This window comes from Chelon labrosus (genome assembly GCF_963514085.1).
Source record: "Chelon labrosus genome assembly, chromosome: 20".
In the NCBI taxonomy this organism is placed as follows: domain Eukaryota; kingdom Metazoa; phylum Chordata; class Actinopteri; order Mugiliformes; family Mugilidae; genus Chelon; species Chelon labrosus.
This window is the reverse complement of record NC_140353.1, coordinates 24,779,783-24,802,567: the sequence shown is the minus strand read 5'-3', so window position 1 is coordinate 24,802,567 and position 22,785 is coordinate 24,779,783. Positions and strand designations below refer to the sequence as shown.

Here is a 22,785-nt window from a genome sequence, read left to right as displayed (position 1 = left end):
GGGCGCTTTACACCTTGCTCAGAAGATGGCATAATGAGAGTATCACACAGCACGAAAAGCACGCTGGAGAAGGCGGTAAGAGTTTTTTTATTTATTTTTTTTTAACTGTAGGCTAAGCAAGCAGGACACAACTATTTCAAACGGTTGGTATGCACAAAATGAAGCGTCCTTTTGATTAAGTTGCATAGGCAGTTTTTTTCCTTTTCAAGTTGTTCAAAAATAGTAAATAGGGGCTGAAATTGAAAACTTGGGCTCAGCCACGAAAAACCTCGACTGTACTCGACGCCATCTTGGCCCCACCATTCCGTCCCTAGCAACTCTCAATCAGCCTCTTAGGTGGCTGAACACGTCTTTTAGATCGAGAGAGTCTCTCAACAGCTGGCAATTTCAACAGTTTGGAAAGTATCACAGCGTGACAGCGGCCGCTGTCTAAACTGCTATCGGTTATTCTGGTCCAAACGATATTTTCCTACGTTTTCAGTTTTGGTCAGTTGGGCCTAATAAAGCCTCTGCCTGCACACCAGGCTCAAGATACAAGAAAGGCTCTACACAACTCTTCCGTGTCGTTACTGCTGCCCGGGTTTCGGCTTTTAGAACCGCTCGCAAGAAGGAATAACAAAGTCAGTCCATTTTCCTCTTTTTGTAAGCAACATTCAGCACCGCTGCAAGAGGAAGCGTTGTTGGAGGCAGCTCCCACACTATTGTTTCAGAAACAACATCAACAAGTCTCCTGCTTCTCTTTAACTCCATTAATGGCAGCTCCTCTGTAACCACAGAATTAGTGCTAATGAAATCCCAAGGGTTATCAAGAGTCTACAGATTCTCATCCTTATCTCCCTTTTTTCCTCCTCAGAGTGTCTACAATCTACAAACGCTCCCTCGCTAAAGCCCCGCCTTCGTTACAGCGCCCTCACAGCTTTGTGTGACGTTTCATAAGGTTACCATAGCAACTAGTGAGCGATGGCTTGTGCCTCTGTGTCCCTGTAAATTAATTTATCGGGTTTTACAAATTCCTGCTAAAAAAGGATACCAGTTTGATTCTCAACCAACGTCATTTTGTCTTATCACTGCTGATTCAACAATCTTTTAGGGCTGTTGAGAGCTTCTCTGAATCCCTTTAAGTCGGATATCTGTACAGACAGACTACGTGCTGCAAAAACATACCAAATAAGCTGTCTGACAAAAAGAAAAGAACACACACAATACAAATACAGAAAGTGTCATTCCTCTAATTCAGAAGTCTACCAAACCTAGAAAGACAAGAAATTTAACTAAAATCCCTGCTCCGTGCGAGCCTACATTATTAATCATTACAACAACCATGACCTCAGATTTATTTTGGTAAATCTGAAACCCTTTCTTTTTCAAGCAAATATATTGTAGACAAAGGAACATTTCGTTTTTAGGGGCAGCCGTGGCCTACTGGTTAGAGCTTTGGGCTTGTGACCGGAGGGTTGCCGGTTCGAACCCCCGACCGGTAGAGAGCGGCTGAAGTGCCCTTGAGCAAGGCACCTAGTGTGTGCTTCACCTCACTGTGTGCTTTGTGTGTTCACTAATTCACGGATGGGATAAATGCAGAGACCAAATTCCTTGTATACACAAGTATACTTGGCCGAGAGACCTTAATAATAAAATACTTGAAATATGGCAATGTGTCAGGGAAAAGTTGAGACCAGTGTTGGGCAAGTTACTTCAGAAACGTAATACATTATGTATTACTTGTTACTGTCATTTCAAAGTAATTCGTTACATTATAATATTTCTGTCTCTGAATTGTAAAGCATTACACTACTAGGCCTACTGCATTACTTTTAAGTACTTTCACCAAAATAACTGCAAATATATATATATATACTTATTCAATGTATCTTATTATGCTCCTAGGCTTAAGGCTAACAACAGAAGAATGTAATGGGCACAGTCGGGCAATTCTAGGGTCAGAGCTTTAGGGGTGCTGAGCACCCCCCACCAAAGACTGGAAAGACAACAACAACACATCTTCCTTTAATGTCAAACTACTGTGTCACAAAGCTATCATTCGGTTTAAAAAATAAAGAAAAGAAACTGAATTTAAATGAGAAGATGAGGTAGGAACAATAAGTGCAAAACAAACTTAAGGTCAATAAACGTCAAAAAAGCAACCCCTAGCAAGCTAACCTCCTGACTACCAGGAAAAGAAATATTATCCAATCACAATTTTTGTTTAATTCCCCAATCTTTGTAAGGTAATTAGAATGCTGAAAAAAAAATTAAATAAGTTTTTAACTGTTTTTTAACTGATGGACGACATTTTCCTTAGCGAGAAAGAAAAAGGTACCAGAGCCCCACCCCTTTACATTTGTTATAATTGCAAAAGCTGTAAATGTCCTCTATAGATAGGCAGTATTAGTCGTTTAAATATTATTTTTAAACTATGTACTTTCTTCGATTACTTGTGCTATTTCGCGACGTAGATAGATCTTTTGGTTTCGCACATAAAGTGCACTTAACTGGGGGCGACTGTGGCTCAGTAGGTAGAGCGGGTTGTCCACGAACCAGAGGGTTAGCGGTTCGATCCCCGGAATGTTCCACATGTCTAAGTGTCCTTGAGCAAGACACTGAACCCCCAGTTGCTCCCAGTGTGTGAATGTGTTGCGTGCTTGTGTGAGCGAATGGGTAGATGTGTCTCTGACTGTAAAGCGCTTTGAGTACCAATAGGTAGAAAAGCGCTATATAAAAGCAAGGCCATTTAACTACTGTGCTCCTCATATCTTTGTCTCTAACAAACTGAATATGTCGATCTCGAAAATTTACTGTCCGACGTCGAGCCTGCTTCAGCCCTACAGGAAGAAACGTTTACAATTTGCGCGGAATGTTTCTCCTCTGCTGATCTCGCTGTGTTATTGGCGATAGTATGAAAACAAAACAGCACAATTTCGGGTTAAAATACATTGTAACGCGCGTTACTGACCTATGTACCGGTTACAATATTACCCTTTTTTTGGAATGCCTTACATTACCGCGTTACAGCAAAAAAAAACAACAACAATACATTACAGTAATTACATTACTTTTGTAACGCGTTACTCCCAACACTGGTTGAGATGTGTGTAAATTTGGTAACAGAAGTGTCCTAATGATTTTTGTGTAATGTTGCATTTCTGAGTTTATTTGATTTTTAGTTCCTTTTTAACAACAAACAAGCTAAAGATATAGAAATCAGTTGACACATTTACACTCATCCTGTGTGGCAAGTGGTCTAAAGCAGGTCAGTTATGCAATGGAGAAAATCAAAACTGAATTAAAAAAATAGCTTCAACAAACACTAAAAAAGTTTTTTTTCCAGACTTGCCAGACTCATATTCTTACAAGAATGGAGATGTAAATGGAAATACCCCCACTTTATTTATTCAAAAATGTATACACTCATCCCTTGCTCTTGTATGCTTTATTTGAGTATATATACTCAAATAAATATAAATGATATTATAATATCAATTTATAATTTGTCTTTGACAGTCTATTAACTTCTTCTTTCATCTGTACTTCGCCTGTACTTAGTACGACGGAGTATTAGGGCCACATTGAGGAAAAAAAAAAAAATCACAAACTTCGAGAATAAAGTCGTAATTTACGAGAATAAAGTCATAATATTACGAAAATAAAGTCGTAATTTATGAGAATAAAGTCGTAATTTATGAGAATAAAGTCATAATTTTATGAGAACAAAGTCTAAGTAAAACGGAATCCATGTGCCATAAGGCGTTGGGGCCTCTGCAGGTGTATTGCCGGCGTCGGAGACGCCGTGCTCGCCTCCCTCTGGATCCAGAATCTTAATTATCAGTCGGATTGTTTCTTGAGACACCACGAAACCCCTCTGAATGGCCCGCTGATGCATCCACCGATAACCCTGCAGTTGACCAGTTCCAGCCATTTCCCCCTCCACAAAAGCAGCGACTTCCTCCAAGTCCGTCTGGTTCTTTCTGGGGAAAAGATGCATTTTCTTGCATATTCTTTTTAAAGTCCTAATACTTATGATGATGTGATGTTGATGTGACAAAAGATTAACTCCTTGTTTGTGAAACCTATCCCAAAGTACAACTCCACAATCCTCCACGGCCCTCATTTTACCAACTGTCTTCCTCTAAAACAACAGGTTAGAATATTATGACTTTTTTCTCATAAAATTATGACTTTTTTCTCATAAAATTATGACTTTATTCTCGTAAATTACGACTTTATTTTCATAAATTACGACTTTATTCTCATACGACTTTTTTCTCATAAATTACGACTTTATTCTCGAAGTTTGTGATTTTTTTTTTCCCTCAATGTGGCCCTAATACTCGTCGTAACTACTTAGCCACTTTATGAAGTTAAGAGTTTGTTTTCCTTGTTGTGTTCCTTATAATGAATAAAGTTTTTGTTTGAAATACAGTTAAAAAAGACAAAGTTAAATTGTAGAGGATGTAAATCCAAAAGAAGATGTCAAAGCGGTAGAGGGCAGCAATACGCCAATAGCTAATCTTCTTAACCAAGAGAAGAAGTCTGTGTCACGCTGCCGTTTATTTGCCTTCTTCCGGTTTGGGTACTACAATAACATACAGTTGAATCGAGGCAAGACACCACAAAAAGTCGTTAGTGGACCCATGATGTGTAAGTTGAAGTTGCGTGTAATTTTGACTTATTGTTTAATGATAACCATTTTTTTCAAGACAAACTGAGAGTGATGTGGCACGTAATTTTCTTTTTCTTGACGGCTCCGCTGAACTAGCTAGCACAGCTGAGCTAGCTGGCACAGCTGAGCTAGCTGGCTAAACCGATGTCTGTCTCTATGTCAGTTTCAACAGAGACCGGTGAAAGTAATTACCTATACCAGTTGCAAGGATTTGGTGTGTGTCTTTGTTGTTGTAACCCTAAACGAAATTAAAACTTTTCTCTACACATTTGTCAGTATTGAGAATTTGGTCATTTTCAGATCTATAACCACTAATGTCCAGCAAGGAGGCTTTCTTCCTCCCTAGTTACATTAGAGTGGTTGCTAAAATTTGAGCAAGTGGAACCATTTTCTTAATTCCTTTCTGTAGAGTGAAGGAAGTGCAGATCCTTCATTTAGGATGCCTTTGAAAAAAATGTTGTAGCGCTCCCGAGATGCCATTTAGCAATAAGATCTTGCTGCACTGATCCTGTGTGAAGAAGCATTACCGCAAGTCCTTCCTTCCTGCTGCTGAGGCTTCACAACCAAGCCTGCTACTAGCGGACTGCATGCATATCATTTTTATACTGTTTGATTTTCTTTCATTTTTGTGTTACTTTGGTGTTTCACTTTTTTTAATCTGTTATAGATTATCCATATCTATCCACCTGTATTATCTTATCTTAACATGCACCCTTATACAGTTACAGTTAGTATATTTTGATATGATATGAGGATTTTGAAATTGATATTTTTTCAATATTTTTTGTGTCCTATTGTTTTGTTTTTTGTTAGTGTTGCATAGGTTGGGATTTTTTAAATAAATAAATTAGTTCATTTTTTCCCCCCTTACAGCTGTGGCCATAAGTTCAACGTGTCCAGGCCTTTACTGTGGCAGGCTGATAATCAATGGATCGGTGGAGGCAGAGTGTGGTGTGAGTACTAAATATCCATTTTTTTGCCTGACTAGTGGTGGGTTGATTTACATTATATGTAGGGCTGTGTGTCATTTATTCATGCATAGACGGAGGGATTGTAATAATTAGATTTTTGGATTTTGTTTTCATGTTAGTATCCAGTCTTGTGTATAGCAGCACACGGACAGTAACTTATTATGATATCAATAATTGGCATAAAGTAGAACTATTTTTCTGATTTTCAAAAAAATGTGTAAGCTTTGTTTACTGAGAGTTACGTCTCTTAAGGTCAATTAAAAAAACAGCCTCGAAAGCCACTAATTAACAGTACATTAGTTTAGAGTCCACATAATTACTTCACAGAGTGCGTGAATCGGGCCTTCATGGCCAGCCAGTATCTGTACTTAGGTCTGATGAGACCATATTTGAGATGTTTGATTCTACCCACCATGTGAGATGCAGAAAATGTGATTTGTTTTCTACATTTGTGATTCCAACCAGGTAGGAGGTGTGATGGTGTGATTTATCCAAAATTTAAGGCCACTTGTGTTTCTTCATGATGTCTGTAGTTTTAATCTACAAAAAGAAAATAATAAGACTAGATGATTGCAAGCAATCATAAAGGGGTCCATGCCGTGGCGAAGTCGTCCCCGAGCGGGACGCAGAGACATAAATTCACCAGTAGCACCCCCTATGGAGCGTATTGCACGAAACGAGTCCTTGTAACGAGTCATCCACAGATTATTATTGTCAAAATTCAAACAGTTTACTGTGGTAGTTTGTGAGATATAAACATGCAGTTGTTGTAGCGCCCCCTACTGCCCAAATTTCATGAAACTCTGCACAATTGTATGCAAGCATATTATAATGACGGTTGCTAAGTTACATAAGAATTGGGTGAATTCTTCAAAAGTTATAGGCCTTAAAGTCATATGAAATGTTTCCATGCCAACTGTAGCACCCCATGTAGACGTAATGTCACACAACTTGGTGGTCATCCAGTGTTTCCCATTAATTAACGAGACTGTGGCGGCCCGCCACAGTCTCGTTTGGGCCCGCCACAGTCTCATTTGACCATAAAAAAAATAAAATAATAATAATAATAAATAAATAAATAATGATGATGATAATAATAATAATAATAATAATAAACAGTATGATGATCTATGGCAGGGGTGCTCATTACGTCGATCGCGATCGACCGGTAGATCGCGAAGGTAGTGCGGGTAGATCGCGTGCCGCCGAATTTTTTTTTTAGATGTTAGTCTAAAACATTTATCTGTTGCAACTCCAAAACAAACAGCAAGACAAATGCTCATCTTTATTTATTTTTACTTTATATTTGCAACATACCCTCAGTTCAGCAACTCAACACTACCGTCTTTCTTAAAGAGACAGCGCTATATTTCTAAAGGTGCAGTGCACCAGTTTTTCTTGATAAAAATAAAAACAAAGATGGATAGAGCTTTTAACACTGTAGCACCAATTAATATGACAATTAATATGACTAATATATATATACAGTGTATATATATATATATATATATATATATATATATATATATATATATATATATATATAAATATATATATAATGAATGAACCAACTTGCCCCCCCCCCCCCCCCCCCCCCCCCCCAGTGACCCTGCCACCACAGTCTCCTAAAATCCTGTGGGAAACACTGGGTCATCTACACAATATTGCACAGATTGTGTATGCCAAATTTCATTAAGTTAGCTATTGCAGTTTTTGAGATAATGAAATGTTGTTTGTGTAGCGTCCCCTAGAGACCAAGGGTCACAAAAGTAGGGGTGCTTGTACAGAATCATTTTGTTATCAATGATATGAAGTTTGATTAAGTTTGGGTATATACTTCACAAAATATTAGCATTGGACTTGAACTGTGCCATGCCATAAAAATGAATGAGCCATTAACTTTGTAATCAATAACCCTGCTAAAGTTCTTTTCAGAACTTTTCATTAGATTTGTCCATAAATGATACAGTCCAAGTTTGGTGAGAATTGGATGAATGGGTCAAAAAGAGTAGATTTTGCTTTGAGGTGCAATTTTTTTTCAAAATGGTGGAAAAAAATGGCAGACAGAAATGGGCATGGGCTAGTCCATTACATTGACACCTTGACAATGTGATATGCTAGGACAGGGCTATTCAACTAATGGGGAATTGGGGCCAGCTCATGAAGCTGAGGCAAACTAGGGGGCCAGAGAATAAACATAATCACGGTAACAAATAAAGAAATTACAACAACATACTGAAGGAGTCAGTGTATTCTATTTTGTAAATGCAGAACACCATATGCACAAAGGGTTGCCAACTTGCTGAAAAATAAATAAGGGACACCTCATTCGCAGGGCCAGCCAACCCGATTGCCTTCACCCTTCCCAGCGTGGTGATTTTTTTTTAAGCTTTTTTTGTGTGTGTGAAATGATTTTTGAACTATTTGACTCAAACCTGAATTGAATTAGATTCATATTTTTGAGTGATATGAACACGTGCAAAACAAATTATTATTCAACAATTTATTTTTAATACAAACTAACAAAATTAACAGAAACCTGTCCTGCTTAACTTAAAACTGTATAAATTAATATAAAACAATAGAAAGCAAATCTCGAACTCAAGCATTTCTCTTGTGTAATAATAAAAGTTCAAACAGAAAGTGTGAGTAAAAATTGTTTGCTTTGTTGTCTTCCGGAGTATACCATCTCCTACTGCACGAGAGAATGTACAATTTGCCATAGTCATGTGCTGTATTAGACTATCCATATGGAACTACACTACACTGTAAGGGCCAGTACAAAATTTCTCAGGGGCCGGACCCGGCCCGGGGGCCGCCAATTGAATAGCCCGGTGCTAGGACTTATACCAAGTTACCAGGTTTGATGCCTTTTGCCATTGCAGTTTGTCCTTAGCAGACACTTAAGAAAATGAAAAAAACGAAGAAGAATAGAAACTGCAACAAAATCAATTGGGATAAATCAAAATCACTGACTGAAAATAATTATTTAAAGTCCTGTACTGTTTGGAATTAATTTCCGAGCTTGGGTGCTGGTTGCCAAACAGGAGTGATGGAGTGCGTTTCCGCGTTAGTTGACTGTTAGAAACAGATAAAAGCACTTAGCCTAACTTGGAAGACTAAGCTGTCTTCATAGCATCAAGTTGGGTGGGCATGTTTCAACAAACAGGCATCATTTTGCCTGCCCCAAGCCCACCACTGCTGAAGCCCCATGCCCACTTTTAGTTTATCTGAGAGGGGTGGGGTCAAGCACAGCAAAGATATCAACCATCATGTCTTTACTTCAGACCCGCCCTTCAGTATCCAATGGGGGGTTTGTCAGTCTTTTATTATACAGCTTATTATGCAGAGCTGTCTCAAGACGAGGCCTCATAAACCAATAAGGAAGACAGAGCTGCAAAAAATATAGAACCTATATTTCCGGATTTTATTTTTTCATCAAGGAAAGCGTGGATCTAGGGATTACAATGAGTTCTTAAGTAACGATTTTAAATCATGGCCATTTGTCTGTCTTAGCAGGTTTGTCCCCGCGGAGAACGAGTCAACAGTCAAAAAGTGTGTGAACTCTGTACTGGATCCCCCGATCTGTATGACTGGCTCTATCTGGGCTTCATGGCCATGTTACCTCTGGTACTTCACTGGTTCTTTATTGAGTGGTACTCTGGAAAGAAGAGGTGAGCCAGGATTACACGCACACTTCTAGCTGCTGTATGACATGCAAATAAAATTATCTTTAGGTTGGTTTATGGGCTTGACTTTGCTTGTTTTTGCTATCGTTAATATTTACACTTAATATGCATTACTTTGAGGTCTGTTCTCTTAAATGCAATTTAGAATGTGTTTGTGATAAGGATAATCATTTCAGTGTTTCTGTTATTTGATAGTGCTTGTCGGTATGGCATAAAATGTATGTTACAGTATCATTTGAAACACAGTAATAGTAAATATCACAGTATATTTGTTTTCCATTAAATTTCAATACAATTGTTTATGAAACATTAAAGCATGGCATGACCACTGCATGGCAGCTATTACTGCACTGTATTACCAAGACATGTCACAAGGTATAGAAGTATTTTAAAAACATTTATTTTGTGAAACTGCATTAGTATATGGAAAACTATAATTGCAAACAATTATAATGCGGTCCATGTACCCCCACACAATTCGGACCGGAAACCACACAGCTTTACCAATCAAAAGAAAATCAGAGAGCCAAGAACATTGTTTCACAGAATCTTACCAATCTTCCCAATCTCTCAACGACTACCGCCCCGTAGCACTCACACCTATAATCATGAAGTGCTTCGAGCGACTGGTCCTGGCACACCTGAATTACTCCCTCCCTCCCTCCCTCCCACACTGGACCCACACCAGTTCGCCTAGCACAGCAACAGGAGCATAGATGATGCAGTCTCCACAGCACTGCACTCTGTGCTCTCACACCTGGAACAATTACACCTATGCACGACTGCTGTTAGCTGACTTCAGCTCAGCATTTAAGACTGTTATCCCCTCCAAGTTAATCACCAAACTTGGAGCCCTGGGCACCAACACCTCCCTCTGCAACTGGATCATGGACTTTCTGACCAACAGACACGTGAGGTCAGGCCACATCTGCTCCACCACTGTCACACTCAATACCAGTGTGCCACAAGGCTGTGTGCTGAGCCCCTTTCTGTACTTCCTCTAAACCCACGACTGCAGACCTGTGCATGGATCCAACTCCATCATCAAGTTCGCAGACAACACCACTGTGATTGGTCTCATCACCAACAATGATGAGACAGCCTACAGGGAAGAGGTACAGCTCCTGGCCACATGGTGCGCCGACGATAACCTGTTCCTTAACACCAGCAAGACCAAGGAGCTCATTGTGGACTTCAGGAAGGAGAGAAGAAGCACACATGACCCCATTCACATCATCGGAATGGCCGTCGAGCGTGTCTCCAGCTTCAAGTTCCTGGGGACCCACATCTTGGAAGACCTGTCCTGGACCACCAACACCTCCAGCCTGGTCAAGAACGCTCACCAGCGCCTCTTCTTCCTGAGGACACTGAAGAACAACCATCTGTCTTCAGCCATCCTGGTGAACTTGTACCACTGCGTGATTGAGAGCATCCTAACCAACTGTGTCACAGTCTGGTATGGAAGCTGCTCTGTCACGGAGCGCAAACACCTGCAGCGCGTAGTAAAAACTGCCCAGCGCATCACAGGAACTCCACTCCCTGCCATTGAGGACATCCAGAAGAGGCGCTGTCTGCGTCGTGCTCGCAGCATTCTGAAGGACTCCTCCCACCTGACACATGGACTATTTTCCCTCCTGCCCTCAGGCAGGCGTTTCAGAAGCCTCCGGACAAGGACCAGCAGACTGAGGAATAGCTTTTTCCCCAGAGCTGTGACCTTATTGAACTCAGACCCCTGCCCCCCATTTCCCCCTGCTGACCCCTACACAACAATTTACTCACACCCGTAAACTCCTCATTCCCTCACTGACCAAAGACTTTTACACCATCACCACTGCACTACTGGACTGCTCTGCACATGCACACTTTGAACAATCTGTTTGCACAGTACTGTGTACCGAATATTGCACTAGTTTAGTAACATTAGGTAGCTACTGCTTATTGTTTATGCACTGTAAATTGCTCACTTTATTTGTTTTTGTATCGCCAAATTCAGCAGTTCCCAAACTTTTTTGGCTACGCACCCCCTCCTATATCCCAATTGCGCAATACGCTCTCGCATTTGAATTAAATTGAAACACTGTAACATTTTCAATATAATGAAGCAAAATTACACACAAGAGCACACAAGACTCTTTTAAGAGCAAAGAGGATGGATGACAGGCTCAGGCTCAGAGGCAGAAAGCAGATAAGTTGAGGGAAATATGGATAATATTTTCAGCCGCATTAAACAAAAATTGCAGCAACTTTAAATAACCGTGGAGCTAACACAACCCCATCATCATAACACAGCGGTTATGGAAATAAAATTAGAACGCCAGTAATTTGAATTAAATTGTAATAAAGTTACACACGACCCACAACATAAATAACAAAGAGCATAGGCTCAGGAACAGATAGAAAAATGAGGATCCATCTGTTGATTTTCAAGTGCAGTGCAGCTGGATCAGTTAATTGTGCATATACGGTGCTTAGAAGAAGATAACTTCTTCTCCACCAATGCATTTTTCATCTCGCGCACCTCCTAGAGGCAGTTTACGTACCCCCAGGGGTGCGTGCACCACACTTTGGGAATCCTTGGCCTAATTTATCATCTGCCATTCTCCTTTATTGTAAATTATATTATGTTATAGTTCCTGTTTATAGTCTACTCACATTTAACGAACAAATCCATCTGTATAATATGCTCATAGTACCTCATTCAATCATTATGTATAAAATCCATCTATATAATATGCTCATAGTATCTCATTCATTCATTATGTATATCCTGCTCATTCACCTGTATATATGGTCTCACCTGTACATAGGTTTTGATCTGTAAATATTGTTCATATGCCGTTAAAAAAAAAAAAAACCTGTACCATACTAGTTATATACCATAATATTTATGCCACGTGCACTTACTGCCTATTGTACTTCTGGTTAGATGCTAAACTGCATTTAGTTGCTCTGTACTTGTACATGTGTAATGACAATAAAGTTGAATCTAATCTAATCATTCACACCAGAGCACCTTTTGTACTGTTCATACTGCCCACCCCTAATCTTGTGCTGTTCTGTCTGTTGTCTTCTATCTAGTTCTAGTGCTCTGCTGCAGCATGTGACAGCTATGTTGGAATGCAGTCTGTCAGCTGTGGTCACTCTGCTGGTCACAGAGCCAGTGGGAATGTTCAGTATCCGTTCCTGTCGAGTTAAAATGCTTTCAGACTGGTACACCATGCTGTACAACCCCAGTCCAGACTATGTCAACACATTACACTGCACACAGGAAGCTGTCTACCCACTGTGAGTACTAACACCATGAGGTGTAAAACACTGGGCAAACAGATCTCTGGGCCTAGCACAAAAATGAAACAAATAACACACAAAGTGGGGCTACTCCAGAGCACCCATTAGTACAGATTCTTCAAAAGATTTGAGAGTCTTCTTCATGTCTTTAACATCTAACATAACTTAAACATAATATAAGATGATTGTTTATGACTTTTTGTGACAGAAAATGGAAAATTATTGCTATTGTTTTATTATGTCATGCTGTTGTTACTCAGTGACTTTGTCTTTCCAAATACACTCTTTTGCAGCTACACAATTGTGTTAATCTACTATGCATTCTGCTTGGTACTGATGATGCTGCTGCGTCCTTTGTTGGTGAAGAAAATGGCATGCGGTCTGGGCAAATCTGACCGCTTTAAGAGCATCTATGCGGCTCTGTACTTCTTCCCTATCCTCACTCTTTTGCAGGCTGTAGGAGGAGGACTGCTCTGTAAGTATTAAGTGTCAGCAGATAAATATAGCTAATATGTAGAGTATACATTGTCACTGGTTTCCATTTATGACCAAATTGCACAGTTCTTAGTGCTTTCTTTTCGGAAAACGATACTTAATTGCATTTTTGTCTTTCAGACTACGCATTTCCTTACATCATACTGGTAATGTCTTTGGTCACACTGGCTGTTTACATGTCTGCCTCCGAGATTCAGGTAATTGTAGTCACAGTACTTTGGGTTTTTGTAATAAATAGCAGAAAAGTAACCGTTAAAGACTGTCCAAAATATACACCTAATATGATCCACATGGTGGTAGTTTGGTATTTAAATATCTGAAGGCTTTCCCCCAAGCTTGCAGCCTAACACACACAGCAGAGAGCAAACATGTAATATAATAAAAAGCTATTTTACAGGTTCATTACAGAAAACTAAGTCCAATAAAACCTTTGCCAATAGGAGCCCTTTATGATATTATGATATTGCTGCTGGTATGTTTTACATGATCACAATACATTTGTTAGGCTAACATAGGGCTGGGCGATAAAATGATAACGATATATATCGGGATAGACACGTGATCGATATCAATAGAAAATACGTTCGATAGAATGTTCGATAATTTCACTCGAACTCCGTTAGAAAAAAATAGGAAGAAAACCCCGAGCCAGAACTGCAAGTCATTCTGGGGGATGTAGGCAGAGGAAGGGCTTTAGCCTCTCGACCTATCACGGCCCAGCTAAGCCAGGTTGGTGGCATCAACAACAAAAAAAAAATGAATGACATGGAGTGAAATTAGAATATGTGCGCGACAGCGCGAGAGGAAATTGTAGATAGGAAAGGTCACTTCACCAGGTTGGCAATATTTTGGTTATTTTAAGTTAGACAAGAGTCAGACCGATGTTGTCTGCTAACTTGGTGGCAAGTGAGCATATTAATTGGCTCTTGTCTCTTGATTAGTAGTCGGTTAAGTTTCGTTTATCTGCCGGCTGAGTGAGTGGCTGCTGACTCGGTTAAGCAGGGATCCACGAGCAGCGGTCATGAGTCGGTTAATTTTCATTTCTCTGAGTATTGTGCGTGAGTGAGTGAGTGAGTGCCTTAGTTTGCCGGTTATATGAGCCGAATCTTTTTTTTCACCGCTACTGAATATTAATTAAAAATGAACGAAAATTAAATGCTATTGAATATGTCATTATCATTTTTAAAAAATTAAAGTGACGGGTAAAAATGGGTTATGACAGGATTTTTATGACCCTGTCAGTCAAAGTGACAGACAACTGGGTAGAAGGTTACAAAAATAAATCAATAAGTATCGATATCAACTGATATGAAACACTTATATCGTGATACATTTTTCAGCCATATCGCCCAGCCCTAGGCTAACATGGTTTGTTACAAACAAACAAAACAAGAAAAAAAAAACAGTATGGATCCTAGAGGCTCTTTTAGAGTACTGCGGGACATAGACGCCGTAACCTGCGCATATAGAAAGCGCCGATGCGAGTCATTTATACTTGTGCGCTTGTCAGTCTGGCTTGCTCTGTAAAACGCCATCCAAATGCTTGTTGGCGCTGTGTCTTTTTTGCCGGTCAGGTTAATTTTTGTTTTTACTTCCTGCTTCATTTTCAACGTGGGTGACTGAAACTTTTGCCAAGATTTCGCCAAAGACCAGTCATACAAATGTTAGTATTTCGGAACTCGGTATGTCCCTTAGCAAGACACTGAACCTCCAGTCGCTCCCAGTGTGTGAATGTGTGTGTGCTTGTGTGAGCGAATGGGTAGATGTGTCTATGACCATAAAGCGCTTTGAGTACCAATAGGTAGAAAAGCACTATATAAAAGCAAGGCCATTTACCATTTAAAGAAGAAGTCTTTGTTGTTTAGTCCATTTAGCTTTTAGGGACGTCTGCACTCGTTTTGCCATCAGCAAAACGAGTGCAGACGTCCCTTTCTTGGTCAAGCAGTCAGCGAGCTGCTCCTTAGTTGCTGACCACATGATCTAGTCCCAGAGTTGATGAGTTCCTTGATATTGCTGATCTCGAGTCGGAGTAACAGCATCAAAAAGAGAGGTTGTCTGTTACACACACAATGGGCAAATAGTTGTGTGTACAGTAGGGCTGAACGATATCATGCCAGATATCTCGATATCGTGCGTCCAAGCCTTTTTTTTTTTTTTAAATGCCCTCTTTCAAGACTGTGTACACAGGTACCATATCTTTTGCAGTGTGGTATGTTATAGCGTCTGTAATGTGTTTATGTCTGGTGGATGTCGACTCATTCGGTGTAACGCTACTGAACGCATCAGCATGGGCTTCTTTTGGGATGACTGAGAAGTCACCGGTGTTTCTCTCATTGAAATACACTCTTCGTGCAGCACGCGATGGTGTTGTTTCAGGTGGTGAAACATGTTAGTTGTGCTACCTTGCTTCGTCGAAATGTTCGCCAAGCACAACCTGCACAACACCTCACTCTGGTTTACATCATCCTTTTTAAATCCAAAATACCTCCAAATAATGGAGGATGGTTTATGTTTCCAAATCAGATTCTGCACCGCCACCGGCCACATTATCTTCCGCACTCATGTCACTTTTCTTTCTCGTCTCGTCTTCTCCCACTTATCTGGGTCCGGGTCGCGGGGGCAACAGCTTCAGCAGGGAAGCCCAGACAGCCCTCTCCCCAGCCACTTCCACCAGCTCCTCCGGAGGAACCCCCAGGTGTTCCCAGGCCAGACGAGAGATATAATCCCTCCATCGTGTCCTGGGTCGGCCCCGAGGTCTCCTTCCGGTGGGACATGCCCGAAACACCTCTCCCGGGAGGTATCCTTGCCAGATACCCTAGCCACCTCAACTGAGGAGCAGCGGTTCTACTCTGAGCTCCTCCCGTATGTCCGAGCTCTTTAACCTATCTCTAAGGCTGAGCCCGGCCACCCTGCGAAGGAAACTCATTTCGGCTGTTTGTATTCGCGACCTTGTTCTTTCGGTCATTACCCAAAGTTCATGACCAGTGTGACCAGTGGTGAGGGTTGGAACGTAGATCGACCAGTAAATTGAGAGCTTCGTCTTTCGGCTTAGCTCTCTCTTCACCACGACAGACCGGTTAAGCATCCGCATCACTGCAGATGCCGCTCCAATCTGCCTGTCGATCTCCCGCTCCCTCCTGCACTCACTCGTGAACAAGACCCCGAGATACTTGAACTCCTCCACTTGAGGCAGGACCTCCTCCCCGACCTGGAGTGGGCAATCCACCCTTTTCCATCTGAGGACCATGGCCTCAGACTTGGAGGTGCTGATCTTCATCCCAGCCGCTTCACACTTGGCTGCGAACCGCCCCAGCAAGAGCACATAATTCGGCATGCTCAGATGGACCCAGTTGAAGATTGTGTACTTGTCCTAAGTCCACTGATCCAGTTGTGCCAGCAATTTCCTCAGGCTCTGTGTATTTTAAGTTTTTGTGTGTTCCAGTGGCCTTTCCTGCCCGGCTGAGGATTTTGCCACTTCCTCAGCATCTTCCTCACTTTCATTTTCAGTGTTATTTTCATAGAGCCTGGTTTCTGGCAATGTGGCATTTTCAGTTCCCATCACCTGATTATCTCTTTCTCTCAGCACATCTTGCGAGCCCTCAACCTTTCGAAGTCTGGATTTATGTACACGAACATAAGTGCCCCCGTGGCGTACAAATATCACCACACCATCTTGGCCAATGACCACACCTGCACCTTTCCATTCCGTAGAATCCACCTGGCAGATTTGGGTTCTGCCCGAACACTAGCTGGTAGGGACTGTAGCCATGTACTTTGTGCATAGAGTTTTTGCCATCAGGGCCCAGTCTAGAGCTGTCTTCCAATCACATCCGTTGTCTCTCTTTACTTTCAACAGGATTTCAGTGAGGGTTTGATTATGCCTTTCTTAAAGACCGTTGCTCCATGGACTATACGCTGCAGTCATTTTCTCTTCAATGAGGAAGTTTTCAGCTATGTCCCTCATTTCCTCATTCTTGAATTCACCCCCATTGTCAGCGAGCAGTCTGCATGGAGGACCATGAACACTTATCCAGCAGTGAATGAAGTGCTTCACTGTCTCCTTGGGTTTCTTGGTGGTAATAATGCTTCCTGCACCGAATCGTGTGAACTGGTCAATGGCATGCAGATACTTCACTCCTGGCTCTAGCTCATGTAAGTCCATAGCTACAGTTTCATTGTAGGTTGAAGCCATGGATAAACCTACTGCTAGCTTTTGCTTTGGCTGACTGTATCTGATGCATGTCAGTAGTTTTTGCAGTCTGTCAACTGAGGCATGTCCAAATCTTGTGCAGTTTCAATAGAATTTTCTGTTTTTCCCATACTCTCTGTCACAATGAGGATGTCATCTTCATTTTGGACGTCACCTCCATCTGGAGTACTCTCATCCCTAAGGTTCACACAATAATGTCCTGACGATGTCGGTTCAAGTTTCAAAAGTTGCTTGAACATTATGGCTTTGTCATTCTCAATGTCCAAAACTGCACCTGCTCTTTTCAGTGAAGTTTTGCTTAAAAGCAAAGGGATATCGGCTGGGACATCTTCTGTCTCATCTCCGCTCACCTGCAATGCATCAGCGCCCCTCTGTGGTGTAGTATCGCCAAATATCCTCTTCAAGGCAGCCTTCATGTTGTCAAACGTGAGGCTTGGACAAGCGGTAAGTGCCAACTGTTTGTATTTAACGTTAAGTCCCGCAGTGTCTAGCAGCTTGAATGCCAACACTGCGCCCGGAAGCTCCATTTTGAACTGTCAAATTCTGTTGTACCTCCGTTCAAACTCGACAATGTAATCCACCATCGAAACGCCACCGTCTTTTGTTATCTGGTCAAACTCTGTGTACGCCTCATATTGGCGGTCCTTTTCCTCTTTCAAAAACACAGAGTCCAATTTCATCAGAAGTGTAGTCATTCCATCATCTTTGTTCAAATCCACTGCGGCTATTTCTAGCGAGCTGTCCCTCGTTCTTCCCATTAGCGACAAGGCAACCACCAAGGCCTGCTTCTTCTTATCCAAGTCAGTAACCAGTCTCCAGATTTCAACCTCATTTTTCCAGCTTTCGTAAGATTTCTTCTCATCAAACGCTGATGGAACTTTATAATTACCAGCGGCCATCCTCTGCTACCACTGTTAGCTCAATAACTACGACGACAACTGTAGGTTTTCAAGACTTTACTCGAACTTCTGCACGACAACAACAATGACTGACCCTGCACTTCCTCACTCCGAACATACACGACATTAACCCATGCGCTGTATGAAATATAGCACATAACAGGAACCTCCTCTGTTAACTCGCACATTAACACAGTGACTTGGGGTTCAGTGTCTTGCTCAGGGAGACTTTGGCATGTGGCACATTCGGGGATCGAACCAGTTACCCTCTGCTCCCCCTCAGATGAAAATGTAACTTTACAACTGAGGGGGTTCGGAGATACAGACATTTGTATGACTCGTGTACAGCGAAATTTCACCAAAGGTTTCTGTTGCCATTGTTGAATGTGGAGCAGGAAGTACGAAAAAGACACACAGCTTGTAAGTGGGCCCACCTCGACTGTGAGCAAATTTATGGATTCTCCTGCCACACCACTGCTGCCTCAGCAGCTGTGCATTGAGTTGGTTTACTAAACCTCCTTTGCTCTGCACTCTTCTTTAAGTTTGTATTGAACAAATTACATTATTACTTCAATAAAATATACTAAAAGGAGTGCAAATATGACATTAAATGCAATTTATTATGTCCAGTTAAACAGGGAAGTGGTTACCTTATTTAACTGTTAATTTCAGACAAGTGTGTACAAGTTATCTGTGGTTTTTACTCATAAACATCTTTGAGAAGTTCCTGAATTTTTAATGTGTGAATGGATGCCCTAAATGGAGTATTTATAGACCCTCTCACGAATCACAGTTTTACAGTGGCGGGGATAGCTCAACCACATAGAAAAATGCAATACAGTTAAGACTTACAACACCAGCAAATATAGAAACGGTTTGCAAAAAGGAACACAAATATATCCATGGGACCCCAGAAAGTGATGAAAAGTTTTGGAATAAAGGCAAACCTTGCACTTGACAGTTCAGCTCATTTCCAGCACCACTGGTGTGTAGCAAACTTCAACAACTCAAAAAGTCATATAGTTTCAAACCTAGCAAAGTTAATCACCTTTTGGGGTCCCATGTAAACTTCATTGATGTTTGTACTTCTGGCATTGTGCTTCTATATTTGCTGTCGTTGTGAGTATTTGCAGTGTGATCCTGTATTTGATGTGTATCATGATCACCTTAATTGTATTAAAGTTGTTTGCTTCCAAATTTAAAAAAAAAAAAAAAAAAGTCTTGCTCCACAGTGCAGCAAAGGGGAATGTAACTGGCCAGTAGGGATGTGCGATATTTCATCGTTTGCGATATATCGTCAAAAACATTCCCCACGGTAAGAATATGTCATCCCGCGATAAAAACGATAAATTCCCATTGATGACGTATATATGTGCGTGACACACTCGCAGCCCAACACGTGTGGAATATTGACAAATTGACAATGGCGGAAGGCGGAGCAGATACGCCGGGCAGCGAGGAGCTCGTTCCTAAACAAGGCTCCACCTCCATTATCTGGAACTGGTTTGGTTTTAACCCCTTAACGCCTGAATTGATTTTTCAGTTATATAAAGAAATTAAATATTTGTATTTTTCTTACCACTCCGGCCGGTCCTACGAGAAACTAGTGCTTGCAAAAGGTTCCTAGGAATTTTGTGAATGTGCACAAACCGACATTGGCGTATTACATGCGTTATTTTGGCTGCAGTCTGAACGGAAAGAGTGCGTCCCGAATTCGCGACACTGGGCATGAAGGGGTTAAAAAGTCTGATGCGGCGCAGCAAATTACAACATGCAAGGTTTGCAAACAAATAGTGCATAAAAAGGACAGTAACACCACTAATTTGTTCCACCACCTCAAACACAAGAACACACCAGAATATGAAGAAAGCCAGAAAATGCGCAAGGATGCAGAAGCAGCGTCGACTACATCCAAAGAGTCCGGTAAAAAAAAAACAACAACAACTCAGATAAAACTTGCCGATGCATTATAGTCAAAAAGATTAGGCTGAATTGGTGTTTATTTATCGTCATTTGTATCGTTACCGTGATAAATACCAGAAATTATCAGGATAATTTTTTTAGTCCATATCAAAGATCCCTACTGGCCAGACACTAAGGGCAGAAGTTTATGTCACTTAAAATTTCAATCAAGTTGAATAATTGCATAAGGAAGAGAAATTGAACTATACTTTTTTAATTTGTATGGTTTAACTTGTATAATTGCATTGAAAAATAGAATTGGATTCACATATTTAAAATCAAATTTTGTATGAAACTAAATTTCAATATAATTGAAACTGGATGTACATATATTTTTGGATACGACACAAATTTTTGGAAGATTAAGGTTACTATTATATAATGAATATGAATAATGAAGCACTTCAGACTTCCTAGCGCTGCTTCTGTCCCAATATCATTGGCAGCCATGCAGTCTCATGCCATGATATTGTATGGAGCCTTAATGGGTGCAATCAAAATCAGCCATCATAATTGTGGACATAACTTGATTTATGTGACTTGAAACCTTTTTGTTTGCTAATGGGTGCAGGTAGAGACAAGGCTATGCATGTTGGTGACATTGCTTCATGGCAAATCTTGCTATGACCACTGCGGCAGAGTGGAAATCAGCACAGAGGCAACAATGACAATGCAGATGCCAAACTGTGCAGCTTAATTAATAACTTGTAAGAGCTGCATCTAAATTACAAAAACTGAATTAGAATTAGGAGAGCTAAATGGGTTAGCACACATAGAGCTGGTATTTCACGTTTTTCACATTTGGCCACTAGAGCATTATTAAGTGCAAGAGTTGAGTTCTTGCCAGGAAGGGTATTCATTTAAGAGATACGTAAAATGAGCAGGTTTGTGAGAGTGGTTCCCAAAAAATATGCTGCATGAGTGGCTTTTGGAATGTAAAGTCAGTGGTACACAGACAGTTGAGCATTTTCCTATCAATGTTGTTAATTCTTTCATGTTATTTTCTGTGTGCTCACTCCTTACCACCACAGTGTTTTAAGAATCTCGTTGCCAAGAAGAAGCGTCTGGTTGTCCTGTTCAGCCACTGGTTGCTGCACGCTTATGGCATCATCTCTATCTCCCGATTGGACAAGATGGACCAGGACCTACCGCTGTTGGCCCTTGTGCCAGGTCCTGCCCTCTTTTATATCGCCACAGCCAAGTTCACGGAGCCCAGCCGCATCCTGTCTGAGAGCGGCAATGGACATTGACCTGGGTTAATAAAGAATTCAGCAAGAATTAAATAGATGAATCTTAAATTAATTTATTAATTTATAAAATATTCTCCTCTGTCTCCCCAAAATAATGACGGTAAGCAGTGGCATGCTACCACTGTCCAAAGGGATGTTTTTCAAATGCCACACTGAGTTTTACAAACAGTCCATATCCAGTTTGAGAGTCAAAACTAAGAAAAATTACAGAAATGAAACTAGACAAAACTGAAAATTTAATTGACTCATTTACTACAGAGCCTGTTTTGGTAGAATTATACAAGAAAAAAACTAAAAGAAACTGAACTAATAATAGTTTGAGGGGGCCATAGATTTTATCACCACACTCTGTCGAGATAAGACTCTTATTGTTATTAAATTAATTCATTCTGAATCCATTCTCATGATGATCTGCATCGGTGATATCTTGAATGTGATAAGTTGTTTACATTTTCAGCTTCTTACTAGATGCCAGAAGGTTATGTGCCAAAATTAATACTTGGAGCAAGGCATGTGCTGCAAGGCTGTGACCATGATGGTTCACCATAGACATGGTGAACCATCATGCTAATATGCGGGGCCCCATCTGTTATTTTCAATTTAGAAGAGGGATGTGCACATTTATGCAGTCACATTATTTTTAATCTGAAATGTGTCAGTTTGGTTTTCAGTGGCACTGCATAGGTTCAGTCTTTTTACACAGTCTGCAAAAGTTCTTATATGGTTTATCTTTGATCTTTTTGTTGCTGTTTTACCAGATATACATTGTTATATCTTCTGAAGGCAAAAATCGCTGTCCTTTGAAAAATGCAGAGTTGTAATACCTGCCATATTTCTGAAGGTATTTCTAAGATCTTAAAAGCAATAGTCTGCAAGATGTTCAATGTTATTCACTCCACAGTGGTCATAAGGTTATACCTGATCAGAGTATGTAAGTATATCATAACACCATGTATCTGTTATTGGACTTGCACAGCTGTTATTCCTCAAATTCCCTTCTAATGTGAAACTGTCAGTGTTATGTATTTTGTAAATATGTGCCCTTGTAAATATTCTGTAAGATTTGTTACATGTACACAAGCTCAAATGGCAAATTAACATTTCACATGAAAAACAGTGAAGTTCATAAAGAGTTTACCTGGATAATTTCTTGTAATTGAAACATGTAAGTGCACGCTGTTAGATTCAGGCATGCAAACTCCTCACCTTTCGGCGAAATTCGCCGTTTTTAATCCAAATTGGGTGACTTATGTGATTCGTGCAAATCCGAGGAGAAAATATTTGGGGGGGGGGGGGGGGGGGGTAGCCTACTCGTTGACTTTTATTTTAATATATTTTAATAATATAATAATATAATGTTCTAT

The 22,785-nt window shown here is 40.7% G+C and overlaps 1 protein-coding gene across 2 annotated transcripts; it reads left to right on the top strand.

Annotated features, from left to right (window-relative positions):
- Positions 1-4,534: 4,534 nt before the first annotated feature.
- jkamp (jnk1/mapk8 associated membrane protein) lies at positions 4,535-22,686 on the top strand. Of its 2 annotated transcripts, none has more exons than XM_084569186.1 (7): positions 4,535-4,635; positions 5,531-5,610; positions 9,148-9,302; positions 12,396-12,602; positions 12,899-13,080; positions 13,221-13,297; positions 21,203-22,686. In XM_084569186.1, exons 1-7 carry the CDS (start codon positions 4,629-4,631, stop codon positions 21,419-21,421), a joined length of 927 nt encoding a protein of 308 aa, XP_084425312.1. In that variant the 5' UTR covers positions 4,535-4,628; the 3' UTR covers positions 21,422-22,686. The 2 variants fall into 2 exon arrangements, with proteins under 2 accessions (XP_084425312.1, XP_084425311.1); XM_084569185.1 differs by having other exon boundaries at positions 9,145-9,302.
- The last annotated feature ends 99 nt before the right edge of the window (positions 22,687-22,785 follow it).